Source organism: Limanda limanda, chromosome 22, assembly GCF_963576545.1.
Source record: "Limanda limanda chromosome 22, fLimLim1.1, whole genome shotgun sequence".
Classification (NCBI taxonomy): Eukaryota; Metazoa; Chordata; class Actinopteri; order Pleuronectiformes; family Pleuronectidae; genus Limanda; species Limanda limanda.
In genome coordinates, this window is record NC_083657.1 from 17,328,803 (window position 1) to 17,351,559 (window position 22,757).

General features: G+C 40.6%; 1 protein-coding gene across 1 annotated transcript; it reads left to right on the plus strand.

The window, feature by feature from the left end:
* Window positions 1–3,253: 3,253 nt before the first annotated feature.
* ehbp1l1a (EH domain binding protein 1-like 1a) lies at window positions 3,254–22,757 on the plus strand. Its single transcript, XM_061066468.1, has 11 exons — window positions 3,254–3,302; window positions 8,079–8,245; window positions 8,324–8,372; window positions 8,494–9,006; window positions 9,106–9,157; window positions 9,323–9,366; window positions 10,236–10,347; window positions 11,031–11,130; window positions 11,721–11,794; window positions 18,789–18,903; window positions 19,829–22,757. Exons 2-11 carry the CDS (start codon window positions 8,085–8,087, stop codon window positions 19,920–19,922), a joined length of 1,314 nt encoding a protein of 437 aa, XP_060922451.1. The 5' UTR covers window positions 3,254–3,302; window positions 8,079–8,084; the 3' UTR covers window positions 19,923–22,757.

The window sequence follows — 22,757 nt, forward strand, 5'->3', positions numbered from 1 at the left end:
ACAAAGGAGAGATCACTCACAGGGCAGGACTCTGTTCAAGCATCAGATGACATAGAAAGTGTATTACCAAGGCAGGAGACTCCGGTAGAACAGGATGAGGTTAGAACGGTGTTGTCTTCTTCACAGCTGGATAAAGGGTGAGTGCTGGTGGACTGTGACATGCAAGTGTTTGGTTGCATGGCGTGACAACGTACACGTCCTGCATTTTGTCTTGTAACATTGTCTCTTGTCCTGCCGAGGAGCGCTTACTTGTCAGGAAATTTGGATGTCAGCTCTTTTTAATAGCTGTATGGATTGTCATTGTGTTGTGGTATGGTTAAGCTGCTTTTGCTTTTTGTGTTGTATATAGGTGTTGTAAACTGAGGTCAACTTTGTCTTTTTGTCCTGTATGGGCTGCTGTGTCATGGCGTGTGTTGTGATGTGACACTAGATTTAGTTGCTGTCTTTTAAGTGGCGCAAACTAATGGAGATTATGAATTGGTTGGGGATGGAGTGCATAGAACAACTGTGCGAAGAAGTCAAGAACAGCATATTCTAAAGTCTTTTCTTTCTCTTCCCTTAAGCCCTGAACAAGCAAGCTTGGAGGAAATGTCTTCTTCCCTGCAGTGTACAACAAATGAGTCCCTTACAGGTGCAGATGAACATAGAGGGGTACTTAAAGGCCAACCCGCGGATGAACAAAACATAAGTCCAGCTAGACAACAAGCTGACATTGCTGTTCCGCAGCGTGGCAGAAAGCCAAGGCGTGGAATTCCAGAGCCTCAACAGAAAGGATCTAATCAAGAAAAAGGCATTGTTCCAATACGGCCACTTAGAAGAAAGGATAGTTTAACACCAGACCGAAAACAAAAGCATGAAGCTATTCCAATCAAGTCTGTTCGGAGATATTCTACTGATGATCCTGCAAAACCGACCACTGACCTTACGCCATCTTGCAGCATAAACCTTGTACCTCAGAAATGCCATGACCCAGAAAGTGTTGGTGTTCAGATAATATCCACAGGTGAACATGGACACAAAGAGGAAGCAGAATCTGTGCCAATACCCATGTATGTTGCTCCTCCTCGTATTAAAAGAAGAGATAGGAGTTTGCCACCTGAACCTCCGCCGAAAAGGAGAGAACACTCTGTCACGAGAGAGAAATTTGCTGAAATAACTCATAACCAACAAGATATTAAAGATCAAGTTAGTCCAGCTTTAGAAACGTCTGATCCTTTTACCACTGAGAGAGCTTGTCAGAGAAGCTCTGATGTCTGTGGAGTAATTGAGCCATTACAGATCATTGATAAACCATGTCAAACTGCCACTGAAATGATCTCTTCACAACCTGCAGAAAGAAAAGAACAAAGCATTAAACAAGAATCTCTTGGGAGTACATCGGCACAGAAAGAATTGGTCTGTTCAAAGGACAACAAACAAATCTATTGTGATCCAGATTGGCCTAAGAAAAGCAATAACACATCTGTGCAGGTCTTAACTCAAATAATTACGTCCTCGGAAACAAAGGGAATTGACAGCATCACCCCAAAGCCAGAACCAGAGATATTTCAGGTTGAGCAAACTGCTACTCTCTCAATCATCAAGAGGATACGTCTTCCACAACGTGGAAAGGATTATCCTTCAAGCAAATATAGCAAAATTGTCAATGACAAGGGAGTTTTGGCTCATTATTTACCTATCGTTGCAACCATGGACATTGCAACACCAGTGGAGATTGACAACACTGTGATGGGTGATATAGAAAAGACAAATCAGTCAAAAATAGCAGGTCATACAGTTGGTGATACGGTCAACATCGCATCTTCTCAGAAGTCAGAAAATACCCCAGAGATAGCAGAGGCAAATGGAGACAAACGAACAAGTCAACCTATCCCAAGGCCTCGTGTGAGGAAACGTCTCAGTGGCTCCTTCCCAGATGACTTCACAGCTACAGGGAGAACATTTCAGGCTTCCCAGGCAGAGGAGGCACAGGCAGCAAGGCAAGGTGGACCCATATCAATTCCATCAAAGGTGCAACACAGCAAAGACCTTCTTCCTCTGGTTCATCAGCCTTCTTCATCGATAGAAGAAGTGAGCGGTGTGTGTCTGAGGAAAACACGATTGAACACTGACAGCAGTGTTCAAGTAGAGGATGCTAATCCTTCACAGAAGACCACGGTATCCTCAAGCTTGCCAATACCAAAACCAAGAGTAAAGAAGCGTCTCAGTGATTCCTTCCCAGATGACATTTCAATTTCTAGCTCACCACCTCCTAGTGACTCAGAAGCAATAGCTGATTTGATTGGTGGTGAAACAGTCCAACAGAATGAAAAGTCAAGCTTGTCTCTTCCACTGCCTGATTTAGACAGCACGCCACCTGTGGACCCCCCCCTAGGATCATCTCTAAGTAACCCAGAAGATACATCCGTCACATGCGAGGAGACAAAGGAATTGTCACCATCCCAGGATTTAACTTTGGGCTCTGAAGGAGGCTTTGTCACAATCCAAGGTGAAAATTACGTTGCATCAGAGGTAGAGCGGGAAGTGCTAGCAGCAATGGAAGAAGACCATTTTTCCAAACCAGATTCCACAGAGGATACTGAGAGGCCACTGGATGAAATCAGTGAAGGCTGGACTTTTACAGATAAGCATGTTGTTTCAGATGATTCAGCAAATGGTACAACTGCAGTATCTGAGCAGGATGACATTGAAAAAGGCCTGGAAGAAGAGGCAGAGAAGTCCCTTGCTTCCACTGCTGCATCTTCTCAGGATGACTGGCTGCATGTAGAGGATGGTAAATACAGTGAACCGATGGAAATAACACCAAGGAAGGAAATGCGAGATGAAGAGTTGGACTTTGGATTTGTGTCTGTAGATGTAGCTGCTGGTTATTTAGAGGATGAAAGGTAAGATTAGTGGAAGATAGGTTACGTAATGTGTGTTTATTTGATTGAATATCCTCTTGATATATTATGACAAGCATTGCCATTTCCTTATTTCAAAATATTTACTATTGTCTGATTGTGGTTACATAAACCAAATGGTTTGGAAAATCAATAACACCAGATTGTTTTTCAGGACAAATGTGTTTTGAAAGAAACTTCAGTCTATTTTAATCACTTTGCATTGTTTCTGTTTGTCCTTTTAGGCAAAGGGAGAGAACAGAAGAATCTTCAGGTCAGCCTGTACCTGTGACTCGTGGCAAGAAGCGTTTAAGTGGGTCTAATCTAGATGACAGCAAGACACAAGATGCTGGCCTTCACCAAACCAGAGAACTGACGACACCTCAAAAAAGACCTGCAGATGGGGCTGCCTGTTCGGAGGTATGTAAGAGTCTGTCAACTCCTTTCAATATTTGTGTATTAGTAATTGATTCAATAACTCTGTGCAAGATCATGCTTGGAAGGAAGAAGCCTCCAGAGAGTGAGCAATCAATCAATCAATCAAGTTTTATTTGTATAGCCCATATTCACAAATCACAATTCGTCTCATAGGGCTTTAACATGGTGTGACATCCTCTGTCCTTAACCCTCAACAAGAGTAAGGAAAAACTACTAAAAACCCTTTTAACAGGTAAAAATATGTAGAAACCTCAGAGAGAGCCACATGTGAGGGATCCCTCTCCCAGGACGGACAGAAGTGCAATAGATGTCAAGTGTTAAGAAAACATCATCAGGATTAAAGTTTTTAGCAGCATCGATGAGGGTAAACATTTTTTCAATACTATAAGTGAAGCAGTCCTGCTGCAATCATAGTCTCTGGTCAGCAGCAAGATCACGATCCAGCATCAGGATGGGATCCACTATAGTCCACAGTTATTGTCCACTGCCGCCAGTTAGAATCCATTATCAGCTGCCGCCTCGGTCGTGGTCCACCATCAGCCGATGCCAGCGCGACAAAGGATCCTCCATTACCACTACGATCAGCAGGCACGATACAGAATCCACCGAACTGGATCCACCATTGCGACCTCTGACGCGCGATCCACAATCATATCCATGGTGCGGCCACAGCAGTGGCCCTGCATCCGCGGGCGCTAAGGCACAGAAACTCCGGGAAAGGGGTCAAGTTAGTAACATGTACTGATGAGATAAGAATTACCTTGATGTGTTAGGGATGGAGAAAAGGAAGGAGAAGCAGGAAAGAGAAGCTCCGTGTGTCTTGTGTCATAAATTCCACTAATTAGCTCTAACTATAAGCTTTATCAAAAAGGAAGGTTTTGAGTCTACTTTTAAACGAACAGAGCGTGTCTGCTTCCCTAACTGAAAGTGAGAGATTATTCCACAGCAGTGGGGCTTGATGGCTAAAAGCTCTGGCTCCTACTCTACTTTTAGAGACTTTAGGGACGACAAGTAAACCTGAATTCTGGGATCGGAGTGCTCTAGTAGGTTGATATGGTATTAACATCTCTTTAAGGTAAAAAGGTGCCATATCATTAAGGGCCTTGAAGGTGAGGAGGAGAATTTTAAATTCTATTCTTGATTTAACAGGAAGCCAGTGTAGCGATGCTAATACTGGGGAAATGTGCTCTCTTTTCTTAGTTCTTGTCAGGACACGTGCTGCGGCATTTTGGACCAGCTGCAGAGTCTTTAACGTCTTACTGCTGGAGCCTGATAATAATGAATTACAATAGTCCAGTCTCGATGTAACAAAGGCGTGGACTAGTTTTTCTGCATCTTTTTGCGAAAGGACATGTCTGATTTTTGAGATATTACGCAAGTGGAAAAAGGCGGTCCTAGAAATTTGTTTTAAGTGACTATAAAAGGACATATCAGGATCGAAGATCACTCCCAAGTTCCTGACTGTTTCATTGGAAGCAAGGGCAATGTCATCTAGCGCAGCTATATCATTAGATAATGTTTCTCTAAGGTGTTTAGGGCCGAGTATTATAACCTCAGTTTTATCTGAGTTTAATAAGAGAAAATTACGGGTCATCCAGGTTTTTATGTCCTTGAGACATGCTCGAAGTTTAGTTAATTGATTACTTTGATCAGGTTTTATTGACAAATATAACTGGGTGTCATCCGCATAACAGTGAAAATTTACCGAGTGTTTCCTGATAATGTTTCCTAGTGGAAGCATATATAATGAGAATAAAATTGGGCCGAGCACAGACCCCTGTGGAACACCATGGTTAACTTTGGTGCGCACAGATGACTCATCATTAATTTGTACGAATTGGGAGCGATCAGAAAAATAAGATTTAAACCAGTTTAGGGCCGTTCCTTTAATGTTAATTAACTGTTTTAGTCTTTGTAATAAAATTTGATGGTCAATTGTGTCGAATGCTGCACTGAGATCTAACAGAACAAGGACAGACACAAGTCCCTGATCTGAAGCTATTAGAAGGTCATTAGTGACTTTTGCCAGGGCTGTCTCTGTGCTGTGATTGGTTCTAAACCCAGACTGAAAGTCTTCATATATATTATTTTCCTGGAGAAACTCACACAGCTGATTGGCTACAACTTTTTCTAAGATTTTAGAGAGGAAGGGGAGATTGGATATTGGCCTGTAATTTGCTAAAACCTCTGGGTCTAGGGTGGGTTTTTTGAGTAGGGGTTTGATAACAGCTATTTTAAAAGACTGTGGTACATAACCTGATGATAATGACAGATTTATTGTGTTAAGTAACGAACTATCTATTAGGGGCAGAATTTCTTTAAGTAATTTAGTAGGAATCGGATCTACGATACAGGTTGTTGGTTTAGAACCTGAGATTATTTTGGTAAACTGATCACGGGTGATCAGAGAGAAGCTGTCTAAGTAATGGGAAGGATTCTCAGCCGTTTCTGAGATCTCTGTTGTTGGGAGGGTATTAGTGCCAATTGAGGGCAGGAGATGGTTGATTTTATTTCTAATAGTTAGAATTTTATCATTAAAAAAGGTCATAAAGATATTGCTATTTAGGGATCGAGGAATACTGGGTTCGGTGGAGGTGTGACTCTCTGTCAGCCTGGCTACAGTGCTGAAGGGAAACCTTGGGTTGTTTTTATTCTCTTCTATTAGTTTTGAATAATAGGCAGCTCTTGCTTTGTGGAGAGCCTTTTTATATTCTTTAACACTACTCTTCCAGTCTAGGAGATTTTCAACACTGTTGCTGGAGCGCCACTTCCTTTCTAATTTTCTTGATATTTGTTTCAACTCATGTGTCTTGGAATTATACCACGGCGCTAATTGACTATGTTTTACACATTTCTTTTTTAGAGGCGCTATTGAGTCTAATGTTAATCGTAACGAGTCTGCAGAGCTATCTACGAGGTGGTCAATCTCAATAGAGCTCGGGTTTTTAAAGAATTTGTTGTTTATGTCGACGGATAATACGGGTTTAAATGTAATCGGAATTATTTCCTTGAATTTAGCTATAGCACTATCAGGTAGACATCTAGAAAATGAGTTTTTTATTTTTTTTTCATTAACTAAAATAGCCTTTGAGGACAGTGATCTTATGTTTAAAAGACCACATTTGAAAGTCTTAGTTTCCTGTGTTGTTCCAGAGGTTCTGTTAATTTGTATAAGATTATTGTGAGCTCTCGCTCTGTTATTGTTTAATTTAAATAATTGAATCGGACGGTAGACAGAGACAGTCTCTATGCGGTTGGGTGACTGATCCAGAGGGAGCGCAGAGAAGTGTTTAGCACTGCAGCTCTGCTTCCTGGTCCCAACTCTGGGTTGTCATGTAATAGACTGGGTAATATTCCTAGATAAGAGAGCTGCTCCATCCCAAGTGGGATGAACGCCGTCTCTCCTAACAAGACCAGGTTTACTCCAAAAAGTTTGCCAATTATCTACAAAGCCCACACCATTTACAGGACACCACCTCGACAGCTAGCGGTTAAAAGAAAACATGCGACTAAACATGTCATCACCTGTTGTGTTAGGGAGAGGGCCAGAGAAAACTACTGTGTCCGACATCGTTTTTGCAAAAGCACACACCGACTCAACATTAACTTTAGTGACCTCCGACATACGAAGCCGGGAGTCGTTGCTGCCGACGTGAATTACGATTTTACTGTATTTGCGATTAGTTTTAGCCAGCTTCAATTTGGATTCGATGTCGCCGGCTCTGGCCCCCGGGATACAATTGACTATGGTCGCTGGTGTCGCTAACCTCACGTTTCTCAGAACCGAGTCGCCAATAACCAGAGTTTGTTTCTCAGCGGGTGCGTCGCTGAGTGGAGAAAATCTATTTGAAACGTGAGCTGGTGGGTCTTTAATCGTGGGCTTTCTAAGGGTAGCACTATGCCCCCTCCGGACCGTCACCCAGCCGCCCTGGGCTCCCGGCTGCCCGGGGAAGGTCGAGGGACTGCTAGCTGAAGCTAAACTACGGGCTGAGCTACGTGGCTTCGCTGCGGCTAGCACGGGCCGGCTAACTACAGCTAACGGGGGTTCTAAGCTGAGGAGCCGAGCTTCTAAGTCTAGTGCTGCACTTCCCCTCAGTTTTAAGGAGCTTTGTAGCGTCTTTCAACTTTTTTATTTGATTTGGTGAACTTTGTTCTTATCATCTTAATTTCCATTGTAATTATTATACTACTGCTTTGGGACCTGGTGCATTCTCAAGCTGGTGGCAATCAAGGGGTGCACAAGAATCACATTTTACCCATGACTGATTGCGTCAAGTAACTGTGTCGACACGAATACGCCACCAGCAGTGTAGACTGTTGACACAAGGCAGATTTGTTCCATGGATTCATGCTGTTGACGCCTAATTCTGACCCAACCTTTTACATTTATTCTAAAAAAAAGAGTATTCTGCTTGCCACAGTTGTCAACAATGGTTATATGAGTTACCATAGCATTTCTGTCAGCTCTAGCAAATTCTGACCATTATCCTTTGACCTCTCTCATCAACAAGGTGTTTTTGTCCACAGAACTGCTGCTCACCAGATAGTTGTTCCCAACTTTTTGCATCATTTTGATTAAACTCTGACTGTTGTGCACTGCTCAACAACAATAATGCCACAGACAAAGTCACTGAGATCCAATCGTTCTGATGTCACCATCAACCTAGGTTCTGCATGAACAAAACATAATTTTTTCTGTTATCGTACTCCCACTCAAATGGATAACACATAATAACACTATTTTTTTTTGTTTTATAGAGCCTTATGGCCAGTCAAACCTTAGTGATGTCGAGCCAATCTCTACTGGAATGGTGTCAAGAAGCTACGCAGGATCACAAAGGAATGAAGATCACCAACTTTAGCACCTCTTGGAGGAATGGTCTGGCATTTTGTGCCATATTACATCACTTTCAACCAGAAAAGATGTAAGGAACAATTTAAATCCTGCTTTCACTGCATAAACTGTTTTATGTATTAATATGATCTTCTTTTTCTTTGTATAGTAATTATGAAATGCTTGATCCGTATGACATCAAGCACAACAACAGAAAGGTAATTAATCAAGTTATTTGTTGATTACATTACAGACATAGCATATTATATTGCAACAAAGATATTTCAGTGTTTGTTGATAATATATTCATTCATTCTTGAATTTTTGTACATCTTACAGGCTTTTGATGGCTTTGCTGAACTTGGCATTTCCAGGCTGATGGAGCCGTCAGACATGGTCATGCTAACAGTGCCTGACCGCCTTATTGTCATGACCTACCTGAACCAGATACGCACCCATTTCACAGGCCAGGAGCTCAGTGTGATTCACATAGAGAAGGACAGCAGCGAGTCCAGCTATGCAGTAGCAGGGGACCGGGACACCCAAGACGACCCAGAAGCAACTGTTCGCTACTGTGCCCAAAGGCTCCAGGAAGAGGGTATAAGTCTTGAGACGAATGGGACATCAGGCACTACAGAGAAGGACAGTAAAACCAGTCTGGATGTGGTTCCACCGCCAAGAACTAAACGGTCGCAGATTGCTGGTGCAGGTGGGGCCCAGTCTCCTGTTGCACCACCAAGAACAAGTATTTTGTCCAAGACAGGTTTCTCTCATGTCAAAGATGCTGACCTGGTCAAGAAACGAAGGTCACAGCGGAGGAGTGGGTCACTAGATGAAGGAGAGATATCAGTGGTATGATGCCTTATTGCCTAGGTCATTGATGCTTTTAAATTCTCGTTACATTTGTCTTTTACTTATTTAAGATAACTTTGATCTCTTTTGTCTTTGTAGGTCATTGCAGGCCAAGAAGACAGTGTAATTAGCCAGAGGAAGTTGGATACGGGTAAATTCTTGTTGTTTGTTGGATTCAGAGTAAATCTTAACACAAAACTGGCATTTGTTTTTGTCAACATTTGACTTGATGATTTGGAATAATTCCAAGTGTTTCCAACAATCTAATTACTGAAGTATACAAAGAAATACAGTGAATTTCTTGTTTGTCTTCCAGAGAGAACAGACACAGTAGTTGAGGAGGGACGACCAGAAGGCCAGGTCAGTCGGTAACCATTCGTGTCATTGTTGGGTTGAATCTGAAGAATTGTTTCTGTACTTGGTCCCAATTTGTAAGAACTGGGGTTTCGCAAGGAAAGTAGTTTTTGGATCTCTTCTCTGTGGTCACACATGAGGTAGTTGTGGTAGTATTTTTTTTTAACCATTTTAAATCAACTGTATGTCGAAGGCCTCTCGCAAACTGTTCATCTTATCAGCTTTACACTAGGCATGTCGACTGTATATTCCTGAGAAAGCGAAGTGTCAATTTGGTCTAATTTGGAAACATGATATGTTACATTTTAATACAATTCTATTAAACAGGCATACAGCGCTACAGTCAGTGGGGGCGGGGCTTAGATGTGCACTAAGTTGAAAATGTCCTCTTCTACATCCTAAGATAAATCACATAAAACACTAACACTTGTCAGCCGCTGTTCAAAACCCGCCTGCCAGCAGTAATATCATCCCACCAGATCATTTTTATTTTCACCATATTGTACTGACTGACATTCACAGGAGTCACAGTTGCTGGTCTCCATCATGGCAGCAACATTCACTGAATCACTTCCTCTTTAGCAATTCATCTATAAAGTAAAAGCACCACTGACATAAAATGTGTTAGAAAATATCAGCAGTAAATCATTCAAACAAAAAATCACAAATGTGCACAGAAGGAAAGCAAAATCCGTTTAATTTCATGATAAACACTGACTATACTAGTTGTGCAAAATAAAACTGCAGCCATCGTTACCAAAGGCCATCAATCAGCCCATTCCAAATGGTTAGGTTTTGCCAGGCACTACTCTTGTTAATACAATGTTGTATGAAGTAATGCCTTCAACTGATTTTGTGTGTAACAATTTATCCAGGACCCCAGTCAGTATGTTCTGAGTCAGATGGAAGCCCTCGAAGCAGAACAAAATCATATTGATACTAGAGCAGGTGTGGTTGAGAGGAAACTCCGACAACTACTGGAAACAGGTAAGATAGTCGGATGTTCATGGTGACAGTAGGCAGGAGCTGAACATAGAAAGGAGTCAAACTTATGACATCACAAACCCCAACCAGCCTCACCAAACCATCATTCAAAAGATCCGACCTTTAACCAAATTATAACTAAATAAAAATCACCCATTGGCAGGAAATGACAAGATAAGCACAAATTTGAAAGGTATTTGGCCCTAAACAGACAGTGAACTGTGGCAGACAACCTGACCAAAAAATAATAAAAACCTGAAGAAGATATTGACAATGTTCAGACTGAGTGAGCACAGTCTGTCAATAGAGAGGCTGTGCTCTCGGTGTGATGGGGGAGCTGTAGAGACAGAACTACACTTTATCACACAATGTCATAAATACAGAGACATTAGAGAAGAATTTAAATTTTTTATTCCAAGAAAAAAACTCAGAATTCCAAAGTAAGATGGAACGAAAGAAATGACCCTGCATTGGTTGGGAAAACAAAGAATGTGCAGGGCTGGCAGCTAAATATGTCACTTCCTGACGGAAGAAATGGGACACCAGCCTATTGAGTTGAATTTTTTTTTGGAATTTCTGATTTCAGGACAGTGATTATTAATTTGATGGAACAATTTAACTCCCATTAACACTTACCTGACTGAAAACTGAAAGGATTTCCATAATGATGTGATTTTTTCTCACAGGTAGTGACAAGGTGGAGGAGGAGAGGCTGATTCAGGAATGGTTTACACTGGTTAATAAGAAGAATGCTTTAATCAGGAGACAAGACCATCTGCAGCTAATGTAAGACATCCACACTATACTGATGGAAACATGTATAAACTGTACAATTTACAGCTCATTACTCATAATCAACAAAAACTGTCTCACTGCACTGTCCATTAAGTAGTATTAAGTGTTGTTGTCCACTTGTCATCGCCTTATATAAATATGTGATACAAAATCACTGAATGGAAGATTGGCTGAGCTATGCAAGATTTATGTGCACATTATTTTTGCATGTTGAAGAATTCCCTGCCTTAGTTTTCAAATTTACATTATTATCACCAGCAAGTAGAGTGTTCTAAATTGTTATGGAGATACTTTGGCATGTGTTAAAACTGTGGGCTGCATCTGCTTATATGTAGTTTGTCAATGAAAGGTCAAGAGGCAACACTATAAAGTCATGTTTCACGCTCATACAGATGCATACACATCTTAGTCCAAACACAGGTTGAGATGAAGGTCAAACTGACATAAACCAAACCAATTTGGTGGAATTCCATAACATAATCATAAAAACCTGCTACCTATATTCACTTTTAAACTATAGTGCAACCCCCCATCCATATCCATCCAGTATCACATTGAAATGCATCTCTTCTGATTGACAGGCTGGAAGAACAAGACCTGGAAAAAAAGTTTGAGCTGTTAAATGAAGAGCTGAGAGACATGATGGCGATTGAAGGTATAACTTGGCTTCTAAACACATACTGCTTCAACACGGTCCATATCATAGTTGTACTCCCTTTTTTTTTTTTTTTTTTTTTTTATATACTTTATTTTTCGTTTTACATATGAGCATAAAACAACAAACAAGTAAACAAAAGAGGGCTAGGACACGACAGTACACACATTTGGAAGCAGGTATAAAGAAGTTAAGCATAGGTGCAGTACAAAATACAGATATTTCTCGCTTTTGATTGGAATGGAGTGAGATAGAATCAGGAGTCTTTATGTTTGTAGCGATCCCATTTTTTCCAGTATTCCTCTCCTTTATCCTTTTGAAGCCGCAGCACAAAAGTCAAATTCTCCATCGCCTGGATGGAGTTTATAATGTTTGTTAAGAGTCTCATGGTAGGAGGATTCTTCTGGAGCCAGCATTTAGTAATTGCTTTTTTACTTGCAACCATGAAAATCTTCATTAGGTATGTGTCTCCTTTACCGAGACCTTCAGGGAGTTCTCCAAGATATAAACAGCTAAAAGAAAAGTCAAATAGCATGTCCAGAGTTTCCACAATTAACTCTCTCACTCCCCTCCAAAAAGGCAGAGACCAAAAGACATGAACACAATCTGCAGAAATCCCACCACACTCCCTCCAGCAGGAGACCTGCGTACCGCTAAATTTTGATGTCTGGTTAGGGGTAATAAAAAATCTCATCAAATTCTTCCAACAGAAGTCTCGCCAGAAATAAGAGTTTGTGGAAGTGGATTGATTTTTCCAAATTTGAAGCCACGTTTCTTCTGGAATTACTATATTAGCTTCTTTTTCCCAGCGTTGTCTAATATAATCTGTTGAGTTTTTATTCAATAAAGTAAAGCTTTTGTATAGTTTTCCAGTGATACCTTTAATACTTTTGGAATCATAAGCATCTATAAAAATTTGAATTATTTTCGAGGGTTCAGTTAAATTAGGGGTCTTTATTGTTTCCAGAAAAAAGTGGCGGATCTGTAAGTAACGATAAAAATCTTCTCCACCCAACTCATAAGATTTACGCAAATCCTCAAAAGATTTAAGGTTTCCGTTCTTTATTATCCTACAGAAGGAGGTGATTCCTCGCTTAGTCCATAGTTTGTACCTATGGTCCTGTAAAGCCGGAGGGAAGTGTGGATGGAACGCAGGCCAGCTCAACACTCCAATCTCTCTACAGAGCTGATATTTCTTTACTACATCTGACCACATCTTCAGAGAGAAACTAGTACAATGATTATGTAGCCGGTGAACATCCTTAAACTAAATTAAATTAAAGATAGCTCAATATCTTTCCACCTAGCCTCATAAGATGGGTTACACCAACATACAAGATACCTCAGCTGAGCTGACAGATAGTAATCTTTAAGACAAGGGAGGGCCATGCCACCCCTCTCCCCCGGCTGTTGTAAAGTTGAGTATCTCACCCTTGGTCGTTTGTTGTTCCAAATAAATCTTGAAAAATGTTTATCCCACTCTCTGAATTGTTTTGCAGGACCCTCTATTGGAAGTGCTGAAAATAAGTATAATAGTCTTGGGAGAATATTCATTTTGATTGTCCGAATCCTACTGCCGAGGTCGAGGGGGAGCAAGCTCCACCTGCCCAGATCATCATATATTTTCTTATTTATCTGTCTATAATTAACATCATATAGTTGTGAAAGGTCTTTTGTCAATGAGACACCAAGATATTTAAGTTGTGATTGGTGCCAATTAAATTGGTGCCTGCCCATCAATTGCTTTGAGGGCGTAAAACGGAAGGTCAAGACTTGGGTTTTTTGTACGTTCAGTGTATAACCAGAGTATTGCCCATACGTTCCCAGGATGTTCATAAGCAATGGGATACCAGATTCAGGATTTTTAATTGTGACAAGGACGTCGTCCGCATATAGAAAAATTTTGTTCTCTACACTTCCCACATCTATACCCACCAGAGCGGTCTCCTCTCTGATAACCTGGGCAAGGGGCTCGATAAAAAAATTAAAAAGTAGTGGACTTAATGGGCAACCTTGCCTACATCCTCGTTGTAGCATTATTTGATTCGAAAGGCTCCCATTAATTTTTATCCTCGCTGTTGGGGAGGAGTACAGCATTCTTATGCATTGTATAAATGAATCACTAAAACCAAATCTTTCCATAACTTGAAATAAGAAATCCCATCCTACCGAATCAAATGCCTTCTCGGCGTCTAGGCTGAGAAGGACTGCGCTTGATGTTCCTTTTGAAATTTGATTAATAATGTTTATGGCTCTTCTAATATTATCGTGTGTTTGCCTATTACTTATAAAACCTGTTTGGTCCTCATCTATCAAGGAAGGCATTATTGTGTTTAATCTTTTAGCCAATATAGCTGCATACAGTTTATAGTCTATGTTTAAGACACTTATTGGTCTATACCCTTTGCAGTCCATTTTGTCTTTTCCCTCCTTTGGTATTACTGAAATAAATGCCTCGCTCCATGATGGCGGGAGAGCCCCACCCCTGAGAGTGTAGTTGAAGGAAGCCTTCAATAAAGGAACCAAGAATTCTTTCATGCACTTATACCATTCCGGAGGAAATCCGTCACAGCCTGGTGATTTATTGGCTCTAAGATTTGAGATTCCATTATCTATTTCCTCGGTTGAGATTTCACGAATTAACTCCTCGTTTTGATTTTTACCTATTGAGGGGAGATCTAAAAAAGAGAGAAATGTTTGAATTGTAGGTCTGTCTGATTTGTCTGGCTGTGTATATAGTAATCTGTAATATTTTTCGAATGCACTCTGAATTTCCTCTAATTTAGTAGCTACCTTATTTGTGATAGGATCCCTAATTTTGTGAATTGAGTTTTCTGCTTGCTGTTTTCTAATTCTCCATGCAAGTATTTTAGACGCTTTAGGCCCTGCCTCATAATATCGCTGTCTTAGGAATTTCATTTTTTTTTCAATTTCCTCACTAAGAATTTTGTCTATCTCCTGCTTAACAGGCCTCATTTGCTCACGTAAAGAGGGGTCGTTGTTAGTAGTATGAAGTAGCTCAAGATTTTTTAATTTCTTCTGCAAGTCTGACAGCTTTTTATCTCTGATCTTTTTTAGCCTAGCACACTTAGCTATGATTTTTCCTCTAAGAAATGCTTTTGCTGCATCCCATAGAATTGCAGGACTGACTTCTCCATTATCATTATATTCTAAATAAGTTTCTACTTCCTTGGCCATTTCGGTTTTAAATGAATTACTATTTAATAAACCAGAATTCAGCCTCCATAAAGTAGTTTTAGGATTTCTATCTAAAGTAAGTTTCAAAGTTAAGCCTGAGTGATCAGAAATATCTCTCTGTCCAATTGTGCAATATTTCACCTTATGGAAATCTCTGCTAAACATGAAGATATAATCGATTCTAGAGTATATATTATGCCTTGCAGAGTAAAAGGTAAAATCACTATCGTGTTTGTGTAAATGTCTCCAAATATCGATTAGTCCAAGATCTTGAAGAATTTTATTTATTTGTTTTTCTAAGAGATTCTTTCTTCTCACTCGATTTGTTGTGTCCAATTTAGGATTAAGAAGTAAATTAAAGTCCCCTGCACATATACATGTGCCACATGTTTCTGCAGCAATGAGGTTAAATACCTCCCTGAAGAAAGAGATGTTGCTACCAGGGGGTGCATACACGTTACACAAAGTAACTTCTTCCTGCTCTATTTTTCCCTTGACTAGGACAAATCTACCCTCTTTGTCTTTATGTTCTGCGATCAATTCAAAACAAACAGAATTTGGAATAAGAATTGCTACTCCCCTTTTCTTTCCTGTCCTGTGTGAGGAGAAAAAGGTATTTCTATATCCAATTTTCTTAAATTTCTCATGTTCTATAGCAGAGAGATGCGTTTCCTGCAGAAAAACTATATTAATTTTTTCTCGTTTCAACTTTGCAACTATTTTGCTCCTTTTGATGGGATTGTTTATGCCATTCACATTCCAAGACTGTATATTATAATACTGCATTCACATTAGTCACCATAAATATATTTTCTTGTACCTTTAGGAATTCAGTCAAAGCCCTCACAACACAAACAACACAAGATATAACATTCACTGAACATGTGATAAACTTACAGAACAGGTCTTCCAGTTCGGAGGTTCTCTTGAAACCTCTTTAGGTTGAGGGGGGAATGCCACTAAGTGGGGCCCCTCAGCAGTACTTAGGAAATAAAATATGAGAAAATAGAAACACTGAAAAAAAGTGGTGGCCTATTATGAAGGTCAGCTGCATCGAACCATTGCTATACTAACTTATATTTAAGGGAGGTCACAGGTTCCACATGAGTCTTTACTGTGGCTTTATGTTTATAGCTTCTTTAGCTTATTGTAACATTAAATGAAGGTATCGATTGCTTAAGAACCATTAACTTACAGGTGGAGATAGATTAACATATCTCTATGAGGGAGGGGCGGAGAAAGTTACTCATCCATTATTATGGCATCCTGGCTGGCTGGCCTCCGAAACACCTTCAACTTCTCGCGTGCGCTCTCCTGACGGTTATGCGCGTCCCCTGCTCGCTGAGTCCCTGCTGTACTCCACGGTAGAAGTTTGTTGATGGACTCCACGGTGATGTCTTTGGATCTTCTTAACGATAGCGGACCCACTGTGAATCCACGTCTCTTTAAATCCTCCGCGGCATCCTCGGCGTTGCTGTACGTCACCGTGCCTGAATCGAAGTGCACGCGCATCCTCGTCAGCGGAGTTTGGAAGCGGATCCTTTTTTCTTTGAGCGCTTTTTTGATGGGAGTGTACTCTTTCCTCCTCTGCTGTACATTCTCGGCGTAATCGTGGTCAAAGTACACTCGCTTTTCTTGAACACAGATGGGTTTCTTCCACGCAGCATGGAGGATTTTCTCCTTAATATTAAACTGTAGGAACCGAGCACTGTAGAGCGCGGGGGCGCGCCCGCAGGTGGCTGTGGGCCGAGCGACCTGTGCGCTCTCTCGATTCCCAGACTCCCCTCTCCGCGGAGGCCCACGTTGTCCCCCAGTTCAGTCAGAATCATATGTTCCACATACCGTAGCATAGAAGAGCCCTCTGCGTTTTCGGGGATGCCATAAATCCTTATGTTGTTACGCCGTGAGCGCCCTTCCAAGTCCGTTATCTTCTCCTGGAGAGACTTTTGATTGTCAAGCAGTTGGATAAGAGTGTCTTTAACGCCAATGTCCCATTTCTCCTTCCCTGTCAAGTTCTTCTCAATTTCTCCCAGTCGTTCCGCCACCTCCTCTATTTTGCCAGTAGCGGCACTCACTTGTTGGTTGATTTCGGTGGTCAGCTCGTCCAGTTGCATTTTCATGTCTTCTTTAAGACTTGTTCTTACTTGCGACAGTTCTTTTTTCATTTCTGATTTAAGATCCTGCATTCCGGCGGCTACCACCTCACTCACCACTCTCCTCAGGGAGCTGAGTGTGGCAGGTGCAGTCCCATCCTCCGTGTCGTCGCCATTTTCACTGCGAGTTTCGCTACTGCTAGCATTGCCGTTGTTTCGGGTTTCTCGGTCAGTTCGATTCTGATACCTGGCTCCCTCCTTTTTCTTTTTACCCCCATCCATCATTCTTTGAGTTTAACTCACTTTAGCCGTGTTAAGAATTTGAATTACGGGGTATTATTTATGTCGATGCAGGAGCTCCTTTCTATGCTGCCATTCTAGTTGCCGGGCCACCGGAAGTCTCTAGTTGTACTCCCTTAAAACACTGGTTGAATACTCAGATTTCAGTCTAGTGCTCATGACCTGGTTTCTCAATGCACTGAATTAGATCACATACAATGAAAGCACTGAAGGCCAAGAGGAAGTGCCTTTAAAAATATGCGTGACTGCTGCTTTCCTCCTGAATGACATAGCTCAGACATACAGTTTAACTTCTCCTTCTAACAATAGCCATAGAAACTGTTTTGTGAGTGTAATCAGTGAAATAAGCAGCCTATGGGGAATGGACCAGCGTTCACTGTTGGTTGCATACTTTGAGAATATATCCAAAGTTTGTGACTTTTTTGTAATAATATTTAATGTACAGAGTGATTCAGTGTGAGATACCCATGAGGTGGGCTGTCACATCAAAATCGGAAAACAATAATACTGTATTCTTGTTTCTTGTCAGAACACTTTGTAATTTAATCAGCATTTGACCAATTATAATTACTCAAAGTAAATTTATTTTACAGAATACTTTCACAAATCTGCTCACTGCATGTGGCAGTGAGGGGAGACAGGTCAGTTCTATGTGTCCTAGTGATGATATATTGGTCAATAAACACAAAAAGTATTTTCATTAAAGGCGTGAGGTGTTGAAAGTGCTATTCGTTAAATTCAGATTTCAAGGTGTATATCCTTAGAGACTATTATTTATTTCCTTTGTGGAAGCCTGGATTGTTTCAATTCCCTGAATATGCCCTCTAAGTGACCAGGTGGAACAGTGCAGGGAGAGATGGAGGGAGGGGTTGGAACCATACTGACATGCAAACAGTTGGTTGGATCTGAACCGGAGCACTGACCTGTGTGTACATATTCAGCAACGGCTTTGCTGCACGATGCAGTACTTATCTGATCAGATATTAACAGGAGGTGAAATACCAAATAATCATTTGGGACCCTCTGGTTGTATCTTTAGACATTCATATGCCATTTATATGTTAGAGCGTTTACTATACTGACTGTATTATGGGATGGACATGCAATGAAGGTCCTTGACTGGAATTAAACTGTGGACTATGCTGTTATATCAGATGTATGACTGTGCAAGATAAATGTATTTGGTGATTTATATAAGATAGTTTACACAATTTTGTGGTACTGTTTCTGGTGCTGATCCAAGCATGCAAATCAACTTGACTGTCTAGGTAAACATGAAATGATTTGTTGAGGAGTTTTTTTTTTTAAACAAATTGACCCTCCCAATCCCTCCTTATAGCTTCTAAAGGTTCGTCCTTCTCACCTCTTTTCCTTTGTTTGTCTCTGCTGTCTTTTTGGTGCAGAGTGGCAGAAAACGCAGGCCCATAAACGCAGAGAGCAGTTGCTGCTACAGGAGCTGGTGTCACTGGTCAACCAGAGAGACGAACTGGTTCACAATTTGGACGCCAAAGAGAGAGGGTGAGACACAGTCCCTGTGCCGGTTGGAGTGTTATCAAAGTTGTCTGTTTCTTTTATTTGCTCTACAACTGAGGGTGTAGGAAACCTTCATTTTACTTTAGTTTATTTACCTACAGTGAAATGTGACATCCTCTGTCGTGACCCTCAAGAAGAGTAAGGATAAACTACTTAAAAAAACCTATTTAACAGGGGGAACAAACGTAGAAAGCTCAGAAGGAGCCACATGTGAGGGATCCCTCTCCCAGGATGAAGAAGAGTGGAGTAGATGCCACGTGTTGCACACACATCAACAAAACTACAATATTGATAAAAAGGAACAGTTTATAACATAATGGAAAGGTGTGTCAATGTTTAAAGTATTTATACATAAGAAAATGTCTGATAGAGATGAAGGGAGCAGCGAGTTATTGCCAGTACTGGTAAAGTAGGCATTAGGCATATTGTGTATCAAGCAGTCTTGATCAGCTCCCACCACGATCCACGATCCACCATCATGTAAAATAAACACATTTATATAAAGACGCAAATAATTCCAAAGGGGTCACCTTTTTCCTGCTGCTTTTTAATCCCCACAGTAAGTGTGTTTGAAGAGAATTTGGGAAAGTCAGCCTTAATCTTAAATATGTGACTGTCTATGTCCATAACTGTATTCAAATAGATACATTCATTGTTACGGAGTATGAGGGACTCTGCTTTCAGTGGTGAAGGCTTTGTTAGATGGATGTGTTCCTGAGGTTTTGTTTAACTACTTTAACGATCCCTTCCTTCCTGAGGATGCAAATTACATCATGGATATGTGAATTGTTATGCTGTGTGTGTCGACAGCTGGAGGTAGCAGTATATGTGCTCTGTGACACTTTATAAAGATAGACAAATATCACATGCTTCTTCAAACCCAACCTGAGACTCGTCCTCTTGTCTTCAGAGCCCTGGAGGAGGACGAGCGTCTGGAACGAGGCCTGGAGCAGCGGAGGAGGAAGTATGCTAAGCAGCAGAAAGAGAAGTGTGTGATGCAGTGATTGAAAAGCCATGAAACGCTGGGTCATTTCTCTGAGAGACGGTGGGGAAAGTCAAGAATGGGACAGATGTGTTTGGTCCTCTTCCGCCTGCAGTCAGATGGATTTGCGTGGTTTTAAGGCAGCAGCAAGAGCCAATTAGGCAAAGACCACCAACATAGCTGATCCAAGGATCCGCCTTCCTACAAGAAAGCGCACTGAAGCAGTGGGAGGTGGTGTTGCCTTTCAGGTGGTCCAAAACTCTAGTGAGGTTCTGAGAAATTTCAGCTATGTTTAGGCTCTGAATCAACCTAGTGTTGCTTTAGAGCATCTCAGCATGTCGATGAAGATCAAGATGGTTGATCTGCGGGTAGTGTCACTTCCATTAAACAAACCCAACTGAAGTTTCAACACCAAGATTCTAACCCACTCTACAAAAGAGGCCTCGTGCCTCAGAGAGCTGCTTGTGCCTTTTGACTGTTTGCTTTGCTGTTCCTGTGTTGTGTTTTGTAGTGCCTGTTACTGATTGTGAATGTGAAGTTTGTTTGATTGAAAGTTCCGTAAAGATATAAGTTGCCAAAAACAGGATGGTTTAGGGATGGCTATCTTAATGCCACACACCAATATTCACATGTTTGGATTGGACCTGCTAATAACCAACATGGATTCATGGTTTTCTGATGACTGTTACTCATGACAGGATGAGAAAGCCCCAAAGGACCCAACAAGTAAAGAAATATGCTTTGCCACTGTCTTCCTCTGATATGAATATAATGTGTAAATATTTTTGCAGCTACTGTTCCTATCAGCAGGACAATATTCTACAAGTGCTTCCAGCGTTACATGATAAAAAATGATTCACACATCAATGTTTTGATCTGGGTAAGGTCTGGTTCAATTTGGGCTTAAACTGCTTTATTGGTGTTGTAGTTAAGGTAACGAAAGACTGTGGCTTGTGTACTTGGATTAGGTTATAGATTGGTTGTGGTCCCGGTTAAAACCAATGATATTGTAGGTGGTAAACCACAAATATTAGTGACACATTTTGAACATAAAATGAATAAACACAGTTGTCTTTCCACAGAAGTTGTGAAAGGCAAGCATCATTTTATTTTTGTCCAGGGTCATTTAAAAAGAATTGTAGAATCTTTCTTTGTGCCTCTCCCTACAGATTTTTGTAATTCTTTTGAATCATAGATTACTATCCCTGTCTATCTCATTACTGGTCCGCATGTGTGACTGCACAGTGTGTAGCTCTCACAAGGTGTGTCTTCAAGGACGTATGGCAGAATAAAAATAGAGAAAAACGAAAAATAATAAGTGAACTAAGTCAATAAGTATAGTCGGGTTTAAAGCCCTGTCTCTTAGGTAAAGACCCAAGATTGACCCACTTATCCACCACAACATGCTCTTAGTCACTCTTTATCCTATCCCACCTGACTTCTCCGACAGAAAGCTATCTTTGAAATACATTACTAGGCAAAATGTTTTAAGTAGAATTTGCTATTACATAATATATACTGTTTTTAGACTTTCAAAATCACATGGAAGACAACATGAAAAATGAAGTAATGTGACCAATTGCTGTTTGTCTGTGTGGATAATTGAAACTTAGTGGAAGAGTGGGACAGCCAAAAACAAACACTGCCGGAGATAATAAGTTTAAAATATGACTGAACTACCTGTTTTCACTGATGGAAAAAACTTAGTTAAATGATTCTGGCAAGAAAAAAATAATCTCTCTTTCCAAGCCCCCGGCTTATGTGCAGTTCTTTAAGATGTGCTCTATTCAAAATTACATTGAAAAGTAAGGTTTTAACTAACTAGGTTTTGTGGAGATACTTTGTGGCGATGAGCAGAGTTACTGGTAATAGCCATTACACTGAGTTGAATTTTGGTAATGCCTCCAAGCCGGTGTGCTCAGATTTAGCTTGATCTTTTCTCAGTGCTAAAAATATGTTTATCTATAGGGAAAGAAGAAAGGTAAAACTAAAGTAGTCTGACTTAAGTGTTTGAGACACTAAAATGTTTTTATATCCAATCACTGCTTCTTCAGTTGAGCAGAAAGGATGAAGGTGCTAATGTGATGCAGAGACAAGGAACACAGGATCCAAATCAGTCTTCTAAACAATTCTTTGGATTAATTTAAAGTCTTACCCTTTATCAAAGAGCTATGGAGAAGCAACCCCAAATAAATGTCTGTATTACGAGTCTGGATCTTAACCAATCTTCGTTATAGGAACAGGGACATTTGCGTGAGACATTAACATGGGGGATTTTTGTGGCCACAATTAGGAAAGAGACTTCTTCCAGTTACTTCAAGGTACTTTTTTCTCTCCACGGTTGCAAGTGTTTGCTTGTTGTGGTAACTTTTGGGTTTCTATGTAACATTGCTTGGTCTCTGCCCTTACTTTGTAAAGTGCCTTGAGATAATGCACGTGTGTTATGATTTCTTTTCCTGTTTGAGTATTGACAATATTGTGGAAGATGCATTTCACAAAGGTGAAGATGTGAATATTGGTGTATGGTAAAAGCCCAAATTAACATCTGCTAAAAAGGGAACGTGTTTCCAGCTCTTCAATGAATAAATAAAGTACACTTCCTTGTCTTTGCACTGAAAGGTTTTTCCAAAAAGCATTTTATGTGACAGACACTGACGTTTTTGGACATGAACGTTTTTGTGTGTAAAAGTTTGCAGTTCTCCTGTTGTTGTACTGCTGGTTGTCTTAGCTTTGACCATCACTGGTCTGAAGTAGTTACAGTTTGTCAAAAGGATTGCTGTTGCAGATTGTAGTTCAATGTTATATTTAGACTGTTTGTAAACCTTTACAAATACAAACAATTTTGAATGCCTTTACA